Source organism: Vidua chalybeata, chromosome 14 (genome assembly GCF_026979565.1).
Source record: "Vidua chalybeata isolate OUT-0048 chromosome 14, bVidCha1 merged haplotype, whole genome shotgun sequence".
NCBI classification, from domain to species: Eukaryota; Metazoa; Chordata; class Aves; order Passeriformes; family Viduidae; genus Vidua; species Vidua chalybeata.
The window spans coordinates 162,726-185,936 of record NC_071543.1 but is presented as its reverse complement, the minus strand read 5'-3'; the positions used below and the strand labels follow the sequence as shown (position 1 = coordinate 185,936).

General features: G+C 41.8%; 1 protein-coding gene across 3 annotated transcripts in view; it reads left to right on the top strand.

Annotated features, from left to right (window-relative positions):
- HTR2C (5-hydroxytryptamine receptor 2C) overlaps window positions 1-23,211 on the top strand; it is a 216,565-nt gene that overhangs the window by 173,893 nt on the left and 19,461 nt on the right. For all 3 annotated transcript variants that reach the window (XM_053955900.1, XM_053955901.1, XM_053955899.1), the window contains exon 3: window positions 1,244-1,886. In XM_053955900.1, coding sequence (XP_053811875.1) covers window positions 1,502-1,886 — 385 coding nt within the window. In that variant the 5' untranslated portion in view covers window positions 1,244-1,501. The remainder of the gene's footprint in view (window positions 1-1,243; window positions 1,887-23,211) is intronic.

The following is a 23,211-nucleotide window of genomic DNA, read 5'->3' as shown; positions in this document are numbered from 1 at the left end:
AGGTTGAGAATATGCTCAAATGACATTGCCTGCTATTGATTTTATTCTGCTTACTGGTCCACTTCCATACCACTGCTCGACTAAGTGCTTTCCTTCTGTGCTTTCAGCCCTGTGCTGCACGTGGTTGTCAGGAGCTTAACCCCAATGCAGTGGAAGTGCAAAGCAAAGCTGCTGTTTCTCATCAGTTGTACAGGATTGGCAGTCAGAATTACTGAGTTGCCAAGGACATGATTTAACCAGGACTGGGAACACGTGCCCTTAGCTTCAGTGGGTGCAGGCATGTGCCTGAAGTCAAGAGTACATTTAATTTACCAAATTAGCCCAATGCATGAGGCTGAAGGACCTCAGAAGAAGCAGTATGATGTTCTCTGGCTGGTGTTACATGGGCAGTCAGGGGTGGTAATCAAACTTGCCCTCACTGTCAGCTACTTTGTTAAGTAGCACAAATCCTGTGAGATGCTGTGAGGAAATCTGACCCTACTGTGCATGGGATGAGGCTGTTGGGACAGCAGTCCTGAGCAGCAGACTGCTGGGATTAGGCTTACTGGCCTGGCTGTATGCTCATGATCAGCAGGAAGCAGTGGCACAAAAACAGATGAAAAGCAGAAATAAGTGCCAAGCTTTTATGAAAGTTTGTCCTTTCTTTTCTCTTAACTCTTTGTTGTCTGTTTGTTCCAGAAGGATCATTCAATGTTGCCTAATAATATTGCATCTTATCCACCATTCATTTCCCAATAGAAACTGAACTACAGTATTTGTTGTTGTAGGAGACTTAATCATTGAGATCTGAGGGTTTTTACAACACCTTCATTTTACCTCGAAATATGTAAAATATATCCAAACCCTTCCATTTTAGGTGATGGATTACCCTGTGCTTGGCTGTGCTATCTGGATTGGTTGGAATTTTGTGCAATTACTGTTTTACACAGCAGCAGAATATCTGTGAAGTGGATATCAATTGAAACATATTTTGCTCTTCAGACTTGCTTTTGCAGGTTTCACAAAACATTTAATTAGTGATAATCAGCTTTTAACCAGCCAGAGCACACTGATGTGATTCTCTGCCTCTCTCCCCCATGGTTGTAAGCATAGTCTGTACCCTTCAGATAAATTGCTTGCAGTCTGGAGAATGTCCTAGCCAGCAGGAAGGGGAAGAATAAGGATGTCAGTTGCATGGGGAATAAAGAAGGTGTTGTGTATACTGTGGTTTCAGTGAAGAATATCCTTTTCCTTTACTTTTCAGAATGGTGAACTTGGAAACCAGCTGGAGATTGCAAAGTCTCCTTTCCCTTGAGGTTGGTGGTCAGTGGTCATCCTCTACCACACCCAAGGAAACTACAAGAGCTCCACACTAACTTCTGTAAGGTCTCCTTCACTATGGAAGATCAAAGTATTTTCTGGCTCAGGTTTTGTGATGTTCGGCATCTGCCTTGGACCTGGAATTTGGAAAAGGGATCGTCTCTGAGGCACGGTTAAGAGACAGAGGAACCAGCCCCAGACAATGAGCACTTTGAGTAGCACTGGAATATTGCTCAGCTTAACAACAGTGTCTGTTACACTGGATTTTAGTTTGCATGGTGGTCTGATGGCTTGGTCCTTAAGCAGCAATTTGACTCTGAACCAGAGTTTGCCTACATCTGATCCTCTTAACACCTCTGAGAAGGACGAAGTCTCTCGGATGTCGGTGAGGGAGAAGAATTGGCCAGCCCTCCTGATATTGGTGATCATCCTGCTGACCATTGGGGGGAACATACTGGTAATTATGGCTGTGTCCTTGGAGAAGAAGTTGCAGAATGCCACAAACTTCTTCCTGATGTCGCTGGCAGTAGCAGACATGCTGGTGGGTATCCTGGTCATGCCCGTGTCGCTCATTGCAGTCCTCTACGGTAAGTGCCTTCCCTCCTAGTTTGAATATTTGCTTTTGCAGGGAGTCCCCCGAGGCTACAGCAACCTGCTGTGCTGGTGGCTTGGGGGGTGTCAGTGTGTACTTGGTCGTGGGTCTGTGCTGAGGTTCCTTCCCTGCTGGGAACAGAGCTGGTGTTCACACTGCCAGGAGTGACCTGTGAATAATGTCAGACTGGGGGGTTCTTACTGCTGGGGCCACCAAGAGAGTCTGAGACAGCGAGTCAGCTTTTTACCTTTGGGTTGGGTTGCCCCAAAACTGAGCTAGGACACAAAAGCTGACAGAAAAGCTGAGGAGGGTATTCATTGCTCACAAGCTACCCAGCTCGAAGCCGAGTCAGGATCTGTCCTTGAGCTCACATTGCTACAATCGGGGGATTTGAGCAAAATCGTGGATCAGAAAGAACGTTTGCACTAGTAGATTTGGCATTCAGATAAAAGCCTTCACTCCTGGCATTTGTACCTCAACTTGCCTTGTGTCTTTCAGGGAGTCATTGTGCCTTTCCGTGCCTCAGTTTCCCTGTCTCTAACCTGAGAATATGCTCTGTTTTAAAGAACCCAGAGGCCTGCCTGTAAACATTTATTTCTCCCCATATCAGGGTCAGTGTGTCTGCAATGGAGTGGGGGCATTGCTCCTGCACTCAGCTGTGGAATCACTGTTAGCACTTCAAAGAAGTAAAATATCAAATGCATCTAACTTTCATCTGGCTGAGACTCCAAATCCCTTTGTTCAGTGTGGTGCTAGGAGTCTCCATCCCTGGATATTTCAAAGGAGTATTTTGTTCTCCTCTGTATCTCTGAGATATGTTTATGTATATGTTTGTATACTCTTGTATCAATTTTATAATCTGTGTATTTCATAGATAAAACTTTAAATTTTTGAAATCTGTTTTCAATATCAATATTTTAATATTGATATTTCTTGGAAACAAATAAGGCTGTTTACTTACAAATTTGATTAGAAATTGGTTTACTGTCCTATAAAGTAAAATGTAGGGATATTTATCTGACTTCCTCACTTGCCTAAATGAGGAAGTCTGGCAGAGATTAATTTCTAAAACACATTGATCAAGCATACATCATTCCAAAGCTTATATAACTTGTCTACAGTGAGTTAAATCAATATGTGATTTAGGTACAGGCCTAGCTATGGAGATCTTATGCACAAAGGTCTTTCATTTTGAACTGTCAGAATAGTTCCATCTCTAAATCTTTTGTGTATTACAACATGTGTATTTTATTTTTAGCATTTTACTCCAGCTCCCTGGAGCTTGAAAGGGAGCATATAAATACTGAATTATGTGACAGACTTGCACTTGCATAAATTCTGTGTTAGCCAGTGACTCTAAAAGGGTGAATTTATAGAAATGGTCTTCCTACATACATACTTCCAAGGTCTTTGGAAACTAATAGAAATGGATTTTCTGTTCTGCCTAGAAAATGATTACTTAAGGTAGTTTAAAGGTGTAAAGCATGCCACCCTTTTAGCAGCAAGGAAATATCACTGATTTGAAGAGGCATTGCAATTATCCTCTTTTGCCAGAGAACCAGAATTGGCTGATGATACATTTCTCCACAGACAAGGAGTACTATGTAGATTTTTTTGGCAAAAATCATAATTTCATGGAAGATTTGTGGAAATACTTTGAGAAATGAGGAGGCTGCTGGGGCATTGCTGAGTGCTGGACCAAAGCATGTTGCCTCCAGGCTGTGTGAGGGGAGGAGGAGGAAAAGTTCCATTTGGGGAAAAACGAGCCTCACTGAACTTGTGGATTGATCTCAGTAGGACCCCAGTGAAATAATTTTTTAAATACTATTTAAGCTACAAATTGTGGAAGTAAAGAGAGGGAAAATGTTCTTATATCACCAGAATTCTTGTGAGAATAACGGGGGTGCATGGCCATGGACTGAGCAGGGAGAGTGTTACTGCTTGGAAACATCACTGTGAATGTTCAGTCACTTTTACTGTGTATATTTTACCTCATTCATTCCATACAGTCTACATAATTGTACACTGGGCTGTTTCGAAGGCTGCCATGTGCTGTACTGAGAAGTGGATGCAGCACATCTCTTCCAGAGTTGCAGGAGTCACTTTTAGTTTATGTAATCAGAAAGGAACCTTAAAAAATACATATAACAAATAGAAGAGCGAAAAAATTACTTTCACATTTCCACACTAGCTCTCTCAGCCCCAAAGATAAATTCCAGTTGACAGAGTAACTAATTTCAGAGTAGGCTCATTTCCTTACTTTTGGCTAATAAGGTAAATGAAGTAGATTTCACTTCAAGCATAACCAGAAAATTGAAGACACTCTCCACAAATACTTCTGGTTTTTGGTGTTTTTCTTAATTAAAAGATGGGAAAATCAAGTTGTAAATTAATTCAAGAATCTTATTATAAAGGAAAGGACAGCAGGATGCAGCATGATGGATTTTTCACCAATTAATCAGGGCTTGGATATATTTATCAATTAGTCTTAAGTGTCTTACAGTAATTGACGAGTTGCCTTTGACAACTGAGAACATTTTCCCTGGCATGCAGTTCCTAAAGAACTAAGCAAATTAGTCTGCTAATTAATAAGCATGTACTGGGGAGAGTAAATGAGAAATGTACACAGTGTTTCATCTCAATGAAGAAATGCCTGATTAATTAAAAATAATGGTATTTTTATAAAAATATTGATAGGGCATCAAGTATCTTGCACATGATGGAACTTCAGAGAACAGGTGGAAGTTGTCTCCTCACCTCTGAGCACTTTAGGGACAAGCAGCAGTGGGTTTACGTTGTGTCATGTGTTTATGAGCAAGAAAGAGAGGGCTGGTGGAGGAATGCAAGAGAATCTCATCAGCTGATTTGAGTTACAGAGGACATTGAGCTTTCTGGGTTCTCGCAGAAGGTTCACAGCTACCAACAAGTTGCCAGAGTGTGGCCAAGGAGTGGCCAGCAGACCCCTCTGTGACTCCCAATGCAGGCTCTCTCTCCCCTTTGTGGTGCCAGGGGCTGAGGCAGTTTCCAAGGGGCTGGTGTTGGATGCAGTATTCATCAGCCCCAGCTGCCAGAGCAGATTTACAGCCACATTATTGTTATTATTGGTAATTACCATCATTATGGTGTGGTGACAGAGATGTGCTGAGCACTTGGGCAGACTTTGATGCTGGTTTCCCTGCAGAGAGGGGAGCAGTGCAGCTCAGCTCTTTGATGTGACATTCAGGTATCTGGAAATGATCAGGCATTTTAAAGACCATATCAAGTCATAGGCTTAAATGCATCTTGACTACACCAAGTTCCAGGTGACAGTTGCATTACTTTCAGAAATTATTATTTATTCTTGTTAGTTTTAAATGTAATGTTTCTGTTTGTGCTAAGTAACCACTACATTTTATTCTTCTGCCAGGGTGTGAGTGAATGGAAACTCCTACACTGCTTGCACTATCTGTGTCATAAATTCAGAGATGGGATTATTTTTTTTTCTCTCCGATGACACCTTGTACCTGGGGTGTGTGCAATGAAATTTATATCCAACAGGAAGTGTTAGTTTATCTTTTGCTATCAGTAGGATCCATAGGCTCCTACACTGTGTGCTCACACAGCCGCATTTATTCTCTTTTCAAGTCCCTAAGATTTCTTGTCCCTCAACTAACCTAAATAATTCTGTGAAATCTGAAATCCTACTACATCATTATTCACCCTCTTTCCAGATTATTAGAAACATAGGAAACTTTAGTTGAGATATTGAGTGTTCTGCTACTGAATTTTCTCCACATAACAGCTGCCTGTTTACCTGATGTGACAAATGGGATTAAGTTGTGGTGCATCTGTGTTGCTGTTGAGAAAGAAAGCTCTGTGTGATGTGCCCTGAATCCATAGAACAGCTTCTTTTCTGCTACCTGAAGTTTAAATTGTGCTTAGAGTGAGGGGGGGGGGGGGGGGAATACTAAATGGATACTCTCTGTACCTCATTGAATATGGGTCCCTGGTTGTAAAAGATCTTGAGGCAGCTAAATGTTAACTTGCAGGATTTTTCAGAGCCACTGAAAATGTGCCAGCCTATGATGATTCTCAGCATTAGGAAACAGCATTAGGAACCTACACAGCTTTGGCTTGCATTGGTGGAAAACTGATGGCTTCTGGTCAAGTGAGAGTCAAAGGCCGAAGGGCTGAAATCAGCACAAGAGCTCAGGACTGGAGAGGGTGGTGATACCTGTCAAGAGGAAAGAGTGATGCTCCACACCCTTTCTCAGCAGTGATTAAATCTATGAAACCTATATTTGCATCACCCTCTTCAAAAACATTTGAGTCAGAGCTTTTAACTGTCATATTGAAAGCTAGATTTGCTCCACACACATAAATTTCCTCGTAATCTCATTTTTGATCTATGTCTGGCTTTTTATCTAGTTTATTTAATTTTTTTTTTTGGTTACACTTTTAATATTGGACAATAAAGACTGGAAGCCAGATGAGTGAGGAAAGTGTCATTATCTGAGGAGTGCAAAGCACTTTGCTGGAAAGACCATGGTGCTCCATGGTATTTTAAAGTCATATTCTCACTAGTCTTACTAAAGCAGAATTACTTTTAAAAATTGTCAGAGCAATTTAACTTATTGTATCCTTTTGTTATTCTTTCTCATTATTTTGATGTATTTTAGTGAGGTCTTGTCTGAAAATCTCAAGATTTTTATATGCTTCTGTTATGAAAGATGAGAAGTAAAATTTGATATTTGCAGAATGGCACCAATATGAGATGGATATGGCCATTTGGACTTTATATATGTATGTGTGTGTGTGTATATATATATATATATATATATATTTTCTTTCCTAACTGATGAAATTTCACTAGTTCATTCATACAGCAGCCCCATCCCCAGGACTTTCTCAACAGGCAGGCTGTGTATAGCTCTAGTGCAATATTCTCCATTGAGATAAATACTTCATATGAAATTAGCAAATTAACATGAATGTTTTCTACTCCTTTCAATTTTTTTTCCTTTTGTCTCAATTAGTTTTGCAAAAAAATCTGCTAGACACTCTTCTAGGGGCATGTTGCAGTTTTCTAGTACTTGTGCTAAAAACCTCAAAACCAGCCTGTTAGCCCTGATGATGTGTTGAGGGTTGATCAGGAATGAAGAGGAGGCAGAAATGGTGTGGGCATAGGTACCCTATGATACAGACACAGTGCTTAAAGCAGTTTTTATTTTCAGTGAAGTAAAATGTCACCAGTAACACTTGTACTGATTGTTCCTCTTGTCTGGGAATGTTTATTTAACTGAAGTGGCTTCCTCATACACACCTTTCTCATCCCCGTTGAAGTTTTGGTTCTCACCAGGTTGAGTAAAAGAAAGATGCCAAAGTGAGCTGCCCATAAAACTGGAGAAGGGTCATCTCCACCTCCTCCATGAGGAGCTGCAGCTGTGCTACGTAAAACAAGACAGCACTGATGGTGAAGTTCTGCTCTGGGAAGGGCACAATGAAAATTTTCCTGGTCAGGCTTATGTCTTAGCTTGCTTTCTGCTGAATTCCTCCTTTTGGGAATGGATTTTGGTTGCAAGACTTGCAAGCAGAGTCCATAAATAAATCGTATTAAGTCAGGAAAGCAAGTCAGGGAAATCTCTGCTGTCTGCAAACAGACTGTTGTCAATTTGGAGGTTTATTTTACTTACGTTAAAATATTAAATAGAGTTATATTTGTCTTTTGAACATTGTCTCTAAATTTGGGTAGAGAAAGAAGAGCTACAGAGTGTACTTGTATCTTCTGGAAAGCAGTTTTTCTTAATTTCTAACACCTGCAGGTGTTAGATCTGTCTGTCTTCTGGAAGATTAAATTATAGCAGTGTTCAGCACTTGACCTGCCATCACTTCTTTGGGCAGAATGTCATGTACTTATTGGTAACTGAGCTGGTTTTTTCTCCTTATGTTGCACCTGTACAGACAGATTTAGAAAGCTTGTCACTTTTAATGTAATAAGAACCAGCCCCATAAAAATTCAGATTTTAGTGAAACTTTGGCTTGAATTGCAAATTCCTCCTAAAAAATTCCATGGAGACCTGGTGTAAGTCTTCTGTATGGATGGTATGGATGCTCTTTTCTCTCCCTCAAGACAAGTCTGTCCTTCCCTTAGCAGGCCTCTGTGTTGCTGGTAAATTTGCAGTATTATCACGGTTAGCAGGATGTGACCACCAGAATACACATCTGAGAGGAGCAGGCAGTGCCCCAAGTGTCACCTGAACTGCATCCTCGGAGTCCTGTGCCCCATCAGAAGGGACAGCAAGGCAGCTCCTGGTGTCAGCAATTCCCCAGGTATGTCTGGCAGCATGGTTTGAGTCTTTCCTCCACCCCATGTGAGAGTGCCACCCCAAACCCTGACCCAGACAGGGCTCTTTGCTGTGTAGGGTGTAGGGGCCAAAATCAGAGCAAGGGTTTGGGGCTACAGCTCCTGGGTGCAGCCAGCTGCAATTATCCCCTGGCCTCTGGAATATTTTGGAATCTTGCCTGCACTGCTGTGTGTTAGCTGAGTGACCTGGGGTTAATAACTTAAAAAAAAAGAAGAAGTGCACATATCCCTCCTGGCCTCTCACCAAAGCTTTGTTGTGTCCTGTCCTGCCCAGCTCTGGGCAGGAAAATCATGTTCTACAAGGTGTTCTGCTCTGCATTTTCCTTCTGGAAATGGATGCTGTTATTCTTTATTAGATGCTGTAGAAACCACTTCTGTCCTCAGGGCAGCCCCTCTCCCCTGCAACTGCTCTGCTGCAGCTCGTGGGAGCCTAGGCTCTGTTCTACCACGTGGTGTCTTGTGGGAAAGTGGGAAATTAGGGGCTCTCTCTGGTTACAGCTCTGCAGGCATCCCGAGGAGCACGTCATGGCAAATAAAACTGTTGAGAGTGCTTTTGTCTAATTGCACTTTTGATTGAGGCTGTGGAAGTGTATCCATGTCTGCAGCACTTCTCCTGGGAAGCTGGAAGAGGGATGGTGATATTCTCATTGCTGCTGAAGTACTTTGCAGCATGTCCCCATTCTGCCAGCTTTATGGTGATCTGTTGCAAAAAGTTAAAACTTTAGCTAGTATCACAATAATCATTGGGGTGTATCAGACTATATTTTAAGCCATAAACTAGAATTTCTCTCTTGAAAGTATGCATTTTTTTAATATAACTCCCTTCTTGCAAAAATCTAATGACCTTCACATTTATTCTAATGTTGAATGAAAATGAATTTCCAACCCTGTTAACACTACTGGGAAGCTCAAATTCTATCCAGCATGTCCAAACAGCAGAAGGCACTCCAGGGCCATGGAGCTGTGAGATCCAGTCTGCAGTTTGCTGGTGTTTGCCATGAGCTGGGCAGATCTCTGGAGCCTGTGGGGAACAGGAGCTGCTTTCTGTGGTCAGCAAGCACCTTCCTCCAAGGAAAGGGCTCAGTGTGTCCACCTGACAGTGGTGCCAGCAGCTCTGTCTGAGCTCCCAGGGTGTCCCATCTCATACAGGAGCTGCTCCCTACAACTTCTTGCCCATCGCTCAGGGTTATTTGCACGTGGCAAACCTTTTCTTATTTCCAGGAGGAAAGCAGACGACCCCTTGCCTTAGGTCTCTGATATTGCTTCCTCTGCTGCTGAGCTCTGGATGATGCAGCAGAGGGTTTGTGGTGCAAAGATAATTTTTGGAATAAATCAATGCCAGCTTCAGAGAGAGTTTCAATGGTACCTTGCTTACTGCTCTGGGTAGGGCCTGGCAGTTTTGTGCCAGGTCCTTGTGACTCATTGAGCTCAGCTATTATCCACATTTTGGAGCATTATTTTATAGGACTCTGAAGAACAAATTCTGCTGTCAGATAAAAAGGCAGAGCGGTTACTATTTAATTTTTTTACCACCTGCCTCTTTCTTGTTATTTCTTCACCCTGTGCCACCTGTATATCATCCAGCTCTGACTTTGGCTGGCCTCTTGGAACAGGCAGAGATATTCTTTACTGTCCTCTCTGTGTTTGTTCCTGTTGACAAGAGGATCTTGTCAATCTGCCAGCATTAGGAGAAAACATCAGAGAACTATAAACATTCCCCATTTGTAAACATGCTTTTTTTGCTCCTCCAAACCCCTTGCTGTTAAGCAACCAACTCCTTTGCCTGCTGTGGGTTAATGGGGCTTTTAGCCTGTGATCTGCCAGGGATGAGGCTGCTGCCCATGGAGCTCAGGCTGCTCAGTCCAGCACAGATGGGCAATGCACAAACACTTCCAGCAGCCTCTGTTTCTGGTAGCTTCCATCATGAGGGCTGGTCATGGAGAAGATTGTATGGCTCTCTGCTGGCTGCAATAAAATGTACAGATCACACCCCCTTTGAGTCAGCTTGTGTTAGATTTGGATCAATAACACCCTCCAAAGAGTCGCAGGGATCCCAAAGCCCCCGGTGCCCTCCAGAGCAGGGTGCTCATCAGGGAATGAGGGGCTGTGCCAGCATCCCAGCCTGGCACTGGGCAGGTCAAGTGTGTGTGAGCCACAGCCTTGGCACGTGGCAGCACTGCCAGACTGGGAGCTCATCCTGACCTTTTCCGGGAAAATGTGCTTGTATCCCAGATTTTCACAGCTTGCCAAAGGATACTGCAGAGACTCAATGTTTGCCCCAGGGGTCTGACAGGTTTTTTTGCAGACAAAGGTTCTTGCAGAAAGGCCTGAACAAAACCAGTTATTCGAACCTGCATGGAAGCATGAGACCTTGTTTCTGAGATTTAAAAGGACACATCCAGTACTTTCTTTTTTTTCCCCCCTAAATATGGAAAAATGAAAACCAGGAATGCTACAGAACACCTTAGATTTTATTTTCTGGACAGGTTGCTCCTCTCTTTTGCTCAGTGGCATCAGGCTACAGGTAAATAACTGTAAGCATAAGGGACCTGAGGAATGATTTCCTAAAAAATCCATGAGGGGAGATTCTGACTGTGCTAAAGTCAGTGGGAACATTGACAGGACATGCAGAGAGCCTAGGACTTCTGCCAGAGCAATTTTCTGTCTCTTCCAACCTCTTTACTCTCTTCCTGCCTGGTCATGATTGCAGCTCTTGGCATGACTGCAGCAACATCCTTTAGCTAGAAGGGTCTGAGATGTTTTGCTGTTCTCCTCTGAGTCTGAGGAAATCTCTTCTGCCACTGCAGTGCAGCTCCTTTCATGCCATTGCTGTTCATTAGGTTTCAGCACCATCATCCAAAGCACGAGGCAGTCTCCTGTTGGAGCTTTATGGAACATACAGGTAAGAGAAATGAGCTGGCATTTGTCCAGGCAAGGTGACCCAGAGTTGCACAGTGTGGAACGTTCAGCTCTGTAGGAACGTGCCCCCTGTTGACGGAGTAAACAAGTTACCCTTTGTCTCCTTAAAAAGGAAAAAAGCCCAGAAGTTTCTTTCCTCAATCTGGTTAAAAGACACCTCATAGGACCTTGGGGACTTCACCTCAAATTTAAGGACAGCCAATTGGACAGGAGCCAAAAGTCCCATCTGAGCAATTCACTAGAAAAAGAAGAGGACAAAAGAAGTAAATCGCTTTTGTGAAGTGTTTTAGCAGGAGCAAGAACCTCTTGCCCTGGCTCGGTTTTTCTCGGTAAAGAGCTTTTTTATTTTGCCTTTTATTAAAACTTTTTGTTTCCAACACTGTCACAGGAGCCATCCTGCTTCTTTTATGCCACCTGAGGTAGCTGAGCTATCAAGGGTATAATGCTTATCTCTAAGAGCTTATAAGACCTGCCTTGAAGAGAAAAAGCATTACAGCTCAGTGCTGAAATGTGCTCCTGGTCTGTGCAGAGCCTGATTCTAAAATGTGTTTCTGTGGGCATCCATTTGCTTAATGTGGTTTGGCATGAAAAACTGCTTTGTATTGGCTTGGTAAGGCTGGTTCTCCCTAAGAAACTTGTGTTTTGCTTTTCCTGCTTGAAAGGAGTGAACTCCTCTCTTCTGGGTTGGCTGAGACTGTTGAGGGTTTTTGGTTAATTTCATTGGTTTTGATTAAAAATCAAAAATATTTAAAAGATAAAGGAAGCAAACTCACCTTAGAAAAATATTGTGCTGAGCTACATAATTCAAATAAGAAAGAGCTTATCACAAGGGGAGTTTCCTGATCCCACAGGAATGTAGGATTGAAAAGAACTTTCTGACTTCTTGTGTCCTGTTGTTTGCTACCAAGCATCATTAAGACACCGAGCTGTTGCAGTCATATCTTCCATTTTCCAGAGCCTCTTTCCTTCCAGCTGCCTTCTTTTGGGATGTTGAGGACAAAAATATGTGTGTTTTAGTGGGTATCAGCAGAAAGCCAGGACACATCTCTGAGCAACTTATTATTAAATCAAAGCCCTTAACTTTCTTGCAAGAAACAGTTTTTAAATAGAAAATCCTAACATGGCAGTGTGAAAAAACAGAGCCTCCATTCACCTTGGTACTTTCGAAGAGGCAAATGCGCTTTGACACTTTCCTTCAAAAGCTGATAAACTGGGCTGCTTTCCCTTTTCAGATTTATCCAGTGAAACCTGTTCCAGAATTTCCTCTCTCACAGCTCTACCAGGGCTCAAGAAGTCACCATGGGGTCAGCTGGGCCCATCATGTCTACACTGTGTGAGGCTGGGGTCTGAAGCAAAGCCAGAAGCTCAGTGGCAATGAGAGCAGCAGAGCAGCTTAGCTAAAGCCTCCACGTGCTCTTGCTAAGTGGGGGCAAGATTTTTTCAGCACTCCCAGCTCCACAGCTCAACTGGAGGCGTGATGTCACCCCAAAACACACCATGGAAGCAGTTCTAGGTAAGCACAAGCCACATAAACTATCACTCAGGCATCTCAGAGTGTTTCCTTGGATGCTGCCTCTACAAATGTGGAGAAGAAACTGGTGAAGTTCACTTTTGTGGACTTGTTCCTGTTCCTGAGAGGTGAAGGGAAATATTAAAATACTTTAGATGATTTCAGTGGAGTAAATTCTATTATTCTAGTTGAACATATGGCCTTATATTTTTCTAGTTTACCCACAGCTCGTATGTTGCATCCAATCAGGGAGCTATTTTTCATATATTAGATATCAAATTGGATGGGTCTGTCTTGTTTGCTTGGTGAAATTGAGAATTGCCTGACCAAAATAAATCCTTTCTATGCAAGAATGACTCATTAGAATAATTTTGAATTGCACTCATTTAAATGTTTTTATTTAATGCAAATAAAGTTTTAGAACCAATTATAGTTTTATTTCATCCTTTTGCTCAAAATTTTTGGAAGATACAACAGGTTTTAAAACTCACAGGAGTGTAAAGCCCCCAAAATCTGTAGTGTGTATAGTTGCATTTCTGTTTTATAGGTCTCTATTTTACTGATGTCAATTTAAATGCAGCAGTTTTAATGCTGTCAGTGTAATCTTCTCATGCCCAATTTGCTTCTAGATCAGTGAAGCTAAATGTGCTTTAAAACGCATGAATCTTTATTTACTTTTATTACAATAGCCTGTTAGATCCAGTAGTAGTTTTGTAACTGCATTGACTCATTGTAATTAACTTTTATGAGTTTAGTTGAAAAGAAATATAAACTCCCATGGTTTGTAGCAAACCAGAAATTGATACAAGATAATGAGAAAACTGGAATTGTTATGTAAAAAAAGAAATACTCTATGATGATAAATGGTTCCAGCAGTAAATTTGGTGCTTCATAAAGGCACCAGGCAGATCATGGAGATACCAAATAAAACGAAGACAGGCTATGTGTTTCCCACAGACAGATTTAGCCTCATTTGAGAGGATGAACAGCACCAGCTCCAGGCACTGGAGCCATGTGAGACACACCCAGAGTCCTCCTTGGGTGTGTTTCATCCCCATTCTTAAAATTTTCAAACCAAGAGAAAGGATTTAACTAGAACTGCAAGCATTTTACCAAGACTGAGTTAATTTTAGTCTGTGTTGTTGTACATACAGATTGACCTGTCTGTTCCTCATCTGGAGAAACACCCAGTTAAAATGCTCACTGACTCCCCACTCCCCAGCTGTCCTAGCAGCCCAGGGAACAAGGGAGCTGCCTGCACCTGACTGAAAGAGCAGCAACTCCTCTAGCTAATCTTTACCCTAACATTAGTTAAGTGAGAAATAAAATATTTTCCACTTAGAAGCATCATATTTGTGACCCAGATTTTAAGACACAGCTGTGATCACAGGTGAGCTGTGACAGAGGAGTGCATCTCAATGGCTTCAGCCACTCTGCCCATCCTGAACACCCCATACCAGTTATTGCTTTTACTTCTGTTTTTTCTTACCCACAAACTCCTTGTTTTCCTTCCTAGAAGGTGACTGCAGCTAAATCTAGCAACACTTCCATGCACCAAATATCTGGGACATATTATTTCATACTGAGAACCTGCTCTCAGCAGAGTGAAATTGGGCTGAGGAAATAGTCAGTAGGATGTGTTCCTCCACGCTTGTCAAGGAGCAGCCAACAATTTCCAGGAATGGTCCTATTGCAATCTGCTGTAAAGATTAACAAATGGCTTCACTTTCCTGGCTGCACCTGCAGATAGCAGGAGGTTGAGGGAAAACTCAGAACTCCAAGGCTGGTTAGCTGTGTTTCTGTTCTCTGTCTGGACTTAACATTGAGCAGCTCTTTCATCCTTGTTCAGTCTGTGTTCTGTGTTCACAGAATCATTCCGGTTTGGAAAGACCTCTGGGATCATCAAATCAAACCATAAACCTGACACTACCAGGGTCACCACCAAACCCTGTCCCTGATCACCACATCCTCCTATCTTCTGAACTCCAACAGGGCCAGTGATTTCATCATTTCCCTGGGAAGCCTTTTGCAATACTTGACCACCCTTTCAGTGAAGAATTTTTTTGTAACATCCAATCTAAACCTCCCATGGCACAATGTGAGGCTATTTCATCGCTCAGGAAATTTGTTGTTGGATGTAGATGGATGCCTCATCTACATTTTGCTGTTTGGTGCATTTGTGTACATCCCAACATATTTGGTACTTTTACTGTATTATATTACAGGAAGCACTGTGTGAAAAGAAGTAAGATTTATTTTTAGTGTATGGTAACTTTATGTGATCAATACAATAATATCATAACTTCTTGCCTTAAGGGCTCAACCTGAATGCTGGTGAAATGCCAAGATACGATCAATAGTCTGCTACATTTTTAGAAGAGATGGATGTGATGGGCCAGCTCAGCCTTTGTGCTCAAAAATATGGGGAAAATCACTGCCATTAGGCAGGCCAATACAGCTGTAGACAGCTGTTTTACAGAACATGCAAAGAAATACAGAGAAGTGAGGTGAAATCTCTACCACTCCCTTGAATATGTTGTAAGACAAATATTCCAGGGTAATACATTAGTTTAAATTATACATGTTTCCAGGATTGGGTTAATTAACTCACCTTTTTCATTCTACTTCCTTTGCCATCCGTCAGTTAAATTAATATAATTAAATTCTACTCAGCAAATTATGATTTTACTGTCTCTATACAATTCACATGATATATTCCTTGAAATTCTGGTTCTAGAGTTGTCTATTATTCATTAAAGTACCCTCATAAGTTACTTCACTTCCCTGAGACCTAACAGTAAGAGTAGCAGTAAGTTCCTACTTTGTGTTTTATCAGCACATGCTGGGAAACAGGCTCTATGTAATTAATCTGCTTGCATGGAAATTAAATGAAAATTACATAGATGGAAGAAGGGCCACATGTCAGTTGCTCTGCCTTGCACTATTTTGCACACTGCCTCACTGACAAAATACAATCTTTTCCTGAATGGACAATTTACAAGAGGAACCAAATGCATCCTTACTGGCTATTCTGCCAGAATTGTCATTAAAGATGCTAATGGCATGAGGGGAATTTGTGCATGAACCTGTCACAGAGCCTAGGCTGTGATTAAAAATACATGCTGTGTCAAAATGTGGGTTTCATGCATTAGTTTCAAAGATACATTCAATTTTTCCATTCCATGTTTTCTGCTTGTAACAAGTTTTCTTGTTGGAAAATTTTACTCTTCCTGCAGGCAGTCTGATAAGCACAGGGACAGCAGTGGGTTCAGTGAGTGAATCTCTCATCCAAGATGCTGTCTTGCTTCCTAGATGAAAAGGGTTCAGGACTAGAAAGTTCAATCAGTAATGTACAAACATGAAGTGTTCCTCTATCATCTCTTAGGTGTGAGATTTGATGGGCAAGGCAGGGTGGTTGATAAGGCTCTGTTGACTCATGGTTGTTTTTTTTGGGTGGTTTGATTTCCATTCCTGTTGACATATTGGTGAGAGCCTCAGTTCTTCAGCAGCAGTGGAGTTATCAGGACAGACCAGTTGTTATTCAGACCAACACCTCTCCATCTTCTGATGTATAATTTGTTTTGCAACGTGTTTATTTTTGGTAAGATTGGGGTGTTTTGCTTGTTTTTATAAATGTCTATTTCCATCCTGATTCAGAGGCAGCAGCTGTTTGGAAAGGTCTTGGTGTTGCTGAGATATGCAAATTGTATGACAGACTTTCACTGTACCTGCTTGGCACCCACTGGGATGCAGGAGACTGTAAAAGCATGTCTGACACCCATGAATATTGATGGCTGGTTCTGGGGGCAGCAGAGCTCTGCCCTTCTGCCCTTCTGTGCATTTGTTCTGAATGGGAATTACTTCTCACTCCACTATTTAAACTTTGGATTTGTTGGGTAAAATTTTGAATTTACCAGTTGGACTTTTATTGGTTTCTTCTGATCAGTCAATTTGAAATTAACAGAAAGGGAGGTTTACATTTTAACACAAGAGAAGCCAAGAGCATTGAGTCACTTTCTTGTTCAAATTTAACTGGCTGTGTCCATCCAAGATGTGCAGCAGCAGAACAAGATTGATTGATAGGACACAGCAAGTTGATGTTGACGAGCATGAATCAGGAAAAACAACTTTCAAGATGAAGTCCTTGAAATACACCTTTTACACCTTACTTGATCTACTTTCCATAATGATTTTTCCAATATTTTCTCATCCATATTGGGATAGGTGCCCCTTGTAACTTGGGAGTAGCTAACTGTACTACAGCACTAATATTATTAATTTGTGAAATTTTAGACAACAATTATAATTTTACAATCATAGAATATCCAGTGAGTTGGAAAGGACCTTCAAGGATGATTGAGTCCAACTCCTGGCCAAGGGAAACCCCAAAAATCCCACCACATGCCTGAGAGCATTATCCAAACGTTCCTTGAGCTCTCTCAGGCTTGGGGCTGTGTTCACTTCCCTGGGCAGCCCCTTCCAGTGCCCAACCAGCATCCAGGTGAAGAATTTTTTCCTAATATCCACCCTAACCCTGCCCTGAATTAACTTCAGGCCATTTCCTTGGGTGCTGTCACTGGTCACCAGAGAGGAGATCGGTGTCTGCCCCTCCTCCTTCCCCTGCAGAGGAAGCTGCAGACCCCAGTGAGGTCTGTCTTCAGTCTCCTCTTCTTGTGGCACCCAAAACTGTCCCCAGCACTCAAGGTGATGCCACCCCAGTGAGAGCAGGGTGGGACAATCCCCTCCCTTGACTGGCTGGCAATGCTGTGCCTGATGAACAGCACCTATTTTATTATGTTTAGCTAGATTATTATGTTAACACGTTATTTTATTATTGTAGTTATCACTGGGTTTGATTTGTAATCAAGTGCAAGACTACACAGTAATAATAGTATAACCATGGTAATAAAATAATGTTGCACTTGATTACAAAGCAAAAACAAGCCTATCAAAACCCCCATGGTATAACTTAACCAAATATAATTTCTTTAGTTTCCTTTACCACCTCATGAGACCACTATAATTTTCTGAGTAGTAGTATTCTTTCTAATATATCAGTACACCCACGCTTCATTTATCCATGTTAAATTAAACTTCTACTTCATGTGAATGGACCTTACAATAGGCCTACAATTTCTGCAAAACTCAAAGGAGTTCAACTGTATGCAGAGGGTGCTCACGTGTTAACTTTCACTTTCTCTGATGTTACCCACAAGGAATAGGGTCCACATGCCAAAACATTGTTATGGGAAATGGGATCACTTGTCCTGAATTGCAGTTTCCAGCACAGATCTTCTCAGGATTCAAAACTGGCTATTTGCATAACTTGTGAGGGACAGAAAGGCAGGCAGGACTGATGTTGCTGCCCATTTGTTTTCTTTTTGGCTGAGGAATGCCACCTGAATTTCAGGATGTGAGGATGGAGGTACATGTGATAGCTTAGGCTGAAGAGTTTCTAAACTTTTGGGTCTGTAAGAAAAGCTGTGCTGAGTTGACTCTTATGTGTCCTCATCCAACAGTTTGACAACAAGTGGGCATATTATGGGCTGTAAGCACTACAGGAGGAAAAGACCATAACCTCAGGTTAAATCACATTCCAGCTTCAAGTCTTTTACAGTGGACTCAGAGAAGTGAGCAGTTTTAACTAGTAACAAGGTGTTCACGAAGTGCTTACAATAATGGAAATCCTTAATGTCGTATTACATGGTTTTATGAGTTGGATTGTGACATTAAATTACAAATCTGTTGCTTGAAGTAAAGGGATGATTTTAAATCACATTTCATTATGCTGGTTGGGATGTAACAGCTCTTCTGGGAGGCCATGGGGTGAGCAGGGTTGCAGGAGCCCTGTTCTAGTCAAGATAGACACTGCAGCTTCATTCCCAGACAGCCTTCCCAGACCCCTGCATTCCCAGGGCTGCTTTGGAGGCTTGGGTGCTTGTGACAAGGTGACCTGCCCTGTTCACAGCAAGGGGGCTTGGGACAAGCCAGCCTTCTCTGAGCATCACATCATATGGGAGGTTGATTCCCAGCTAGTCTGAATGGAAAATCCTACAGGAGGGCCAGCAGCTGAGGCTCTCTCAGCCTCAGCTCTAGGAGCTCTGGCTGCTCCTAGGCTGAAAATGGAGTGATCCTGCAGGCCTTGGCAGGTGCAAAGAAAATCATCATTCCCTTTGCAGTGCAAAGGGAAGCACTGGAACATGCCATGGTGAAGGCTGCGGGCCTTCTTCCCTCCAAGGCTTGATGCAGAGACATCCTCAGACCATGATTCTGTCCACATTCTCCACCAAGTTGTTGGATTGAATGCAAGCCTTTAATGTTGGTACTTTTTTGCTACTGCAGGGATGGGGGGGTTGCAGCAGGAGCTCTCTGCTGTCTCTGCCCATGTCCTGTGGGTGTCTGGGAAAGCCTCCTGTGCTGCTGAGAGAAATGAGCTCCCTGGCAGGCTTATCAGCCAATAAAGCTTTCAGACCTAGTCTTCTTGTGGAAAATTATTTTCCAGGCTTATGAAAGAATCCTCCAGGGTTTCCATGGTGTGGCAAAATGAGGAAACATGTAAGAATTGTGGGAAAACGGGGAAGAAGTGGGGAAGGACTGCTAGATAACTGACGTTAACTTCAGACTTTGAAACATTGTGCTGGAAGATAAAGGTTACTGAAATAATATTTTTCAATTATTGTTCAAGATTTGAGAAGAGATCAAGTACTTAAACAACTTGGTCTATTTCAGCAGCACTTGTTTGCTTCCTCTCATTTCTACATCTTATTCTTCAGTAAAAAGACAATTATCAGCAAAATTCCCTAAGTTTTTGTCTGGGTCACACCACACATCAAGAATCCTAGTGGATAATTGTGTATTTCTGGGTGGAAACTGAGCATATTTTGCATACATGCATGGTTTAGCAGGTTATTCTTACAGAGTACAGAACTGATTTGCAATACAGGCATTTTCTAAATTGCTGTTAGAGTTCTTTAATTAAATGTCTTTCTCTTGTTTACATGCAAGATGAATTGCCCTCCACTCCTGTTTCAGGGAATGACCATGATCCTTCATTTTGCTGCCTTTTATTTGGGGCAGGTTGCACCTGCACAGATTTCTATGCTGAGTTGGTACACGGTGACCAACAAACTCCTAGGGAAGTGACACTTGCTCACATGCTCACACACCTCCTTGGGATTACTGCACATGGAACAGTGTTCATTAACAAATTATTCCCTTGAGAGAGCCCCTGAAAGTGTTGTTCCCAGTGTGCTGAACTCCAGCCTGACATTTCTGCTGCAATGAAAAGTGTGTGTTCTTGGTCAGGAGAGGTCTGGGCACAGAGGCAGAAATGCTTTGCAAGTGGGAGGTGTGCACCTAAGGTATGCAGTGACAGCAGGACAGTAGATGGCACTAAGGATGAGGAGCAGAATTTCCAGGCTTCTTAGCAACCCCCAGATAATTGCTTTTGGCAGTGGCTGCTGTGGAGCACTCTCACACTGGCATTCCTACCTGTATAGTCACATAGAATCAGAGATGCCCATTGCCTTGGAGGAAGCTAAATGTGGAATGTGTTTTGCAAATCCTGAGAAATATCAAGAATGAAAATTATTATCTCTAAGCATGACCAAAATATGGCTTCTTTCCTTTGGTTGAAGTGGTTTCTTATAGGGGCCAAAACAAGGATCACATCCTGGGCACATCAAGCAGCCTGCAGCAAGAGGGAGGCAAAATCACTGACACTTTTCAAACAGCAGATCTCACATCATGCTCTATATCTCAAGACATAGGGTAAAAATACTGAGTGGACATCCCAGGTATAGCAGACCAAACGTCTGCATCCTATGCTCAAAGCCAGCACTGCTGGTTTGCAGAACAAAGTTTACAGTGAGTATGCAAATTCTTATCAAATTTGTCATCTTCTTGGAAGATTTAGTAAAAATGTTGGCTAGTGAAAGATGACAGATCTGTGCTCTCTGAATAAGGAACCCTTTATATCCAAAGAATATTTTATCTCTTACTGATATCAGGTATTTTATTGTGATGCTGAGGCAAATTTGTCCAGCTGCATTGTCAGGAGGGAGCCCGAGCTGAGAAAGAGGATTAATCCCATGTAGGCTTCCAGGCAGCTGTCAGCATAGCTCAGACACCTGAATTGCTACTGAGTTATGCTGAAATAAAACCAAATACCTAAAAAAAAAAAAATCCCCTTTATGGCTTTGTATCCTTTCCCTAGCCCTAGAACTGGTCCTAGGATTGAGGCAGAGTTTAAAAACTTCATTTGGTATTAGGAACTCTGAGTTCAGATGGCTTCTGCTCAGCAGTCAGCTGTAATTGAATAATGCCGTATCATTTTCAGTTCTGAATTTTAGTTTCCTCAAATTATCTGTAGGCTTTGGCAGCTATTTCTTGTGATAATGTATCTTTCTCAATTTCATCAGAACTGGGGAACACCACCTGTTATTGACACGTTTGTGCACTTTGTTGCAAGACAGATTATTTTAAAATATTTATATTCTCATGTTTAGAAGGTATTTGTGTGAGGTTTGTGTTTTCTTGTGGGCTTACTTTTCAGTGTGGTGTTCATCCAACTGTTGCTTTATTACATATTTAAATAACAGGTGAAGGCTGATCTATGAGATGCATGAAGGAAATTGAAGGAGAGGATCTCTCCTGATGCTGTGCTGACATACAGAACATCAGTAGATAGAAAATGTTTACTGTTATGGATATTTTATTAGACAGTGGTTTCATTTAGATCAATTACTATGAAAAACATGTAGCTCAGAAGTGTGTGAAGAGATCATAGCTCTCTTGGAGTTAAAAGGCTGGAAGGAACCCTTTATATGAACTTGCTGAAACAATTCAATCAATTGTGCCATTGCTCCATTAACTGTCCATATCACTCAATGCAAAAATTCCAGATGCAATTACAGATGCTTCAACAGCAAGCAGAGAACAGCACCGAGCCTAGAAATTTATCCTCTGGCTTCAAACATAATTTTAGTCTCTGCCAATAAATGAAAAAATCAATATAACACATGGATTTATGGAATAACAAATCATAACAGAATAATGTTATATTTCCATAAGAGAAGAGATGCTGACATTGGGATGAAAACAACATTCACTAGGTTTGCTTCTTAGCAAACATCCCATTTTATTAACAGGTCGTTTAAAGTATAGTATATGGAAAGCTGGCTCCTTGCGTTTAAAATATTACTTAAATGGTATTCAAGCAACCTTTCCCTAACTCAGATAATTATATCTGTTCTAGCTTTAATTTTCCTTCTTTCTTACACCTCCTGTAAAGACTGCAAGTCATTGCAATACTGGATAGAAAGGAAAATCTAATAGTTAGTTAAAATTCTTCTAACAGCATAGTGAGTGCAATAGTTTAATTTGCAATAAAATAGAGTCACATCAGTTAATCATTGCAACTTGTGAGACAAGAACCAGAATATCTTTGGAGGCACATTCAGCTCCTCTGGAGTTTCCCTCGGTGGTGAGGGGTTTCCAAAGGAGACCATGCTGCTCTAAGCCCATTTCCTACTGCTCCCTGCCATGCTGATAGCTCCAGGAGTTGTAAAACAAACAGCTCAGAGGAAAACCAAAGTTCAGGAAGAGTGTCACCGCCCAGCTGGATGTGATCAGTGGCACAGATTCAAATAAATCCTTAGTGTGGTGTTGCACTGTGGCAAAGCAGCATCTTCTTCTCACGGATGTTCAAGCCAAGTGTGGGATGCCAGCAGTGATCTCTCCAACGCTGTGCCTGGACACAGGGCCACCTGCTTTTCTTGCTTGGTGGTCTCCTCCATTCCCTTGGCCATCCCATCACCTGAGAGCCCATCCTCTGCTCAGCACCTGTTGGGACACTCAAGACTTTTTGAACTGAGTCCTCCTAAAAGTCACCATCATTCTTTGTGTGTAGATTATGTCCCTGTGCTTGGCTGTGCTAGAACATGTGATGTTTAAGGGATCCAGATAGCCTTAAGACAGCTTTTTTTTTTTTTTCCTCTACAAAAATGCAGACTAGAAACTTAAAGGTAAACTTAATTTCTCATGTAACTTGATGCCCAGGAGTTCAGTATATTGGAAAAACTTTAAATTCCACTCTATTGATGATAAAAGGATTGGCAGTGCTGCCCCTGAGATCAGCTGTTTCTTTAGCCAGGAGGCTGCATGTCCCTGAGCCCCTCTGTGGACAGTGATGGCTGTGGGGGATCAAGCAGGATGTTCTGTACTTCTTGGGCACAATCGAGATTTTAGCACTCTCAGGTGTGTGACTCTCAGAGTGATATGGATGTCTCTGAGTTATTTGTCTATGTAAATCTGAGGAAAACAAACTAGCAGAAAAGAGATAACATAGCTTTACACTTCCTGATGTGGTATTTCAGGCTTAGAAATGCTTTACTTCCTAGATGAGAGAGAAGATAATAATTTAAATTCTTTCATTCCCTCAGGAATAATGCAACGCAGTAATGTTAAAACTGTATGTAATTGTTTTCTATTTTTGTAAAGCCTGTGGCAGCTATGAAACTTTAAAGTGAACACTGGAAAGTCTGGTTT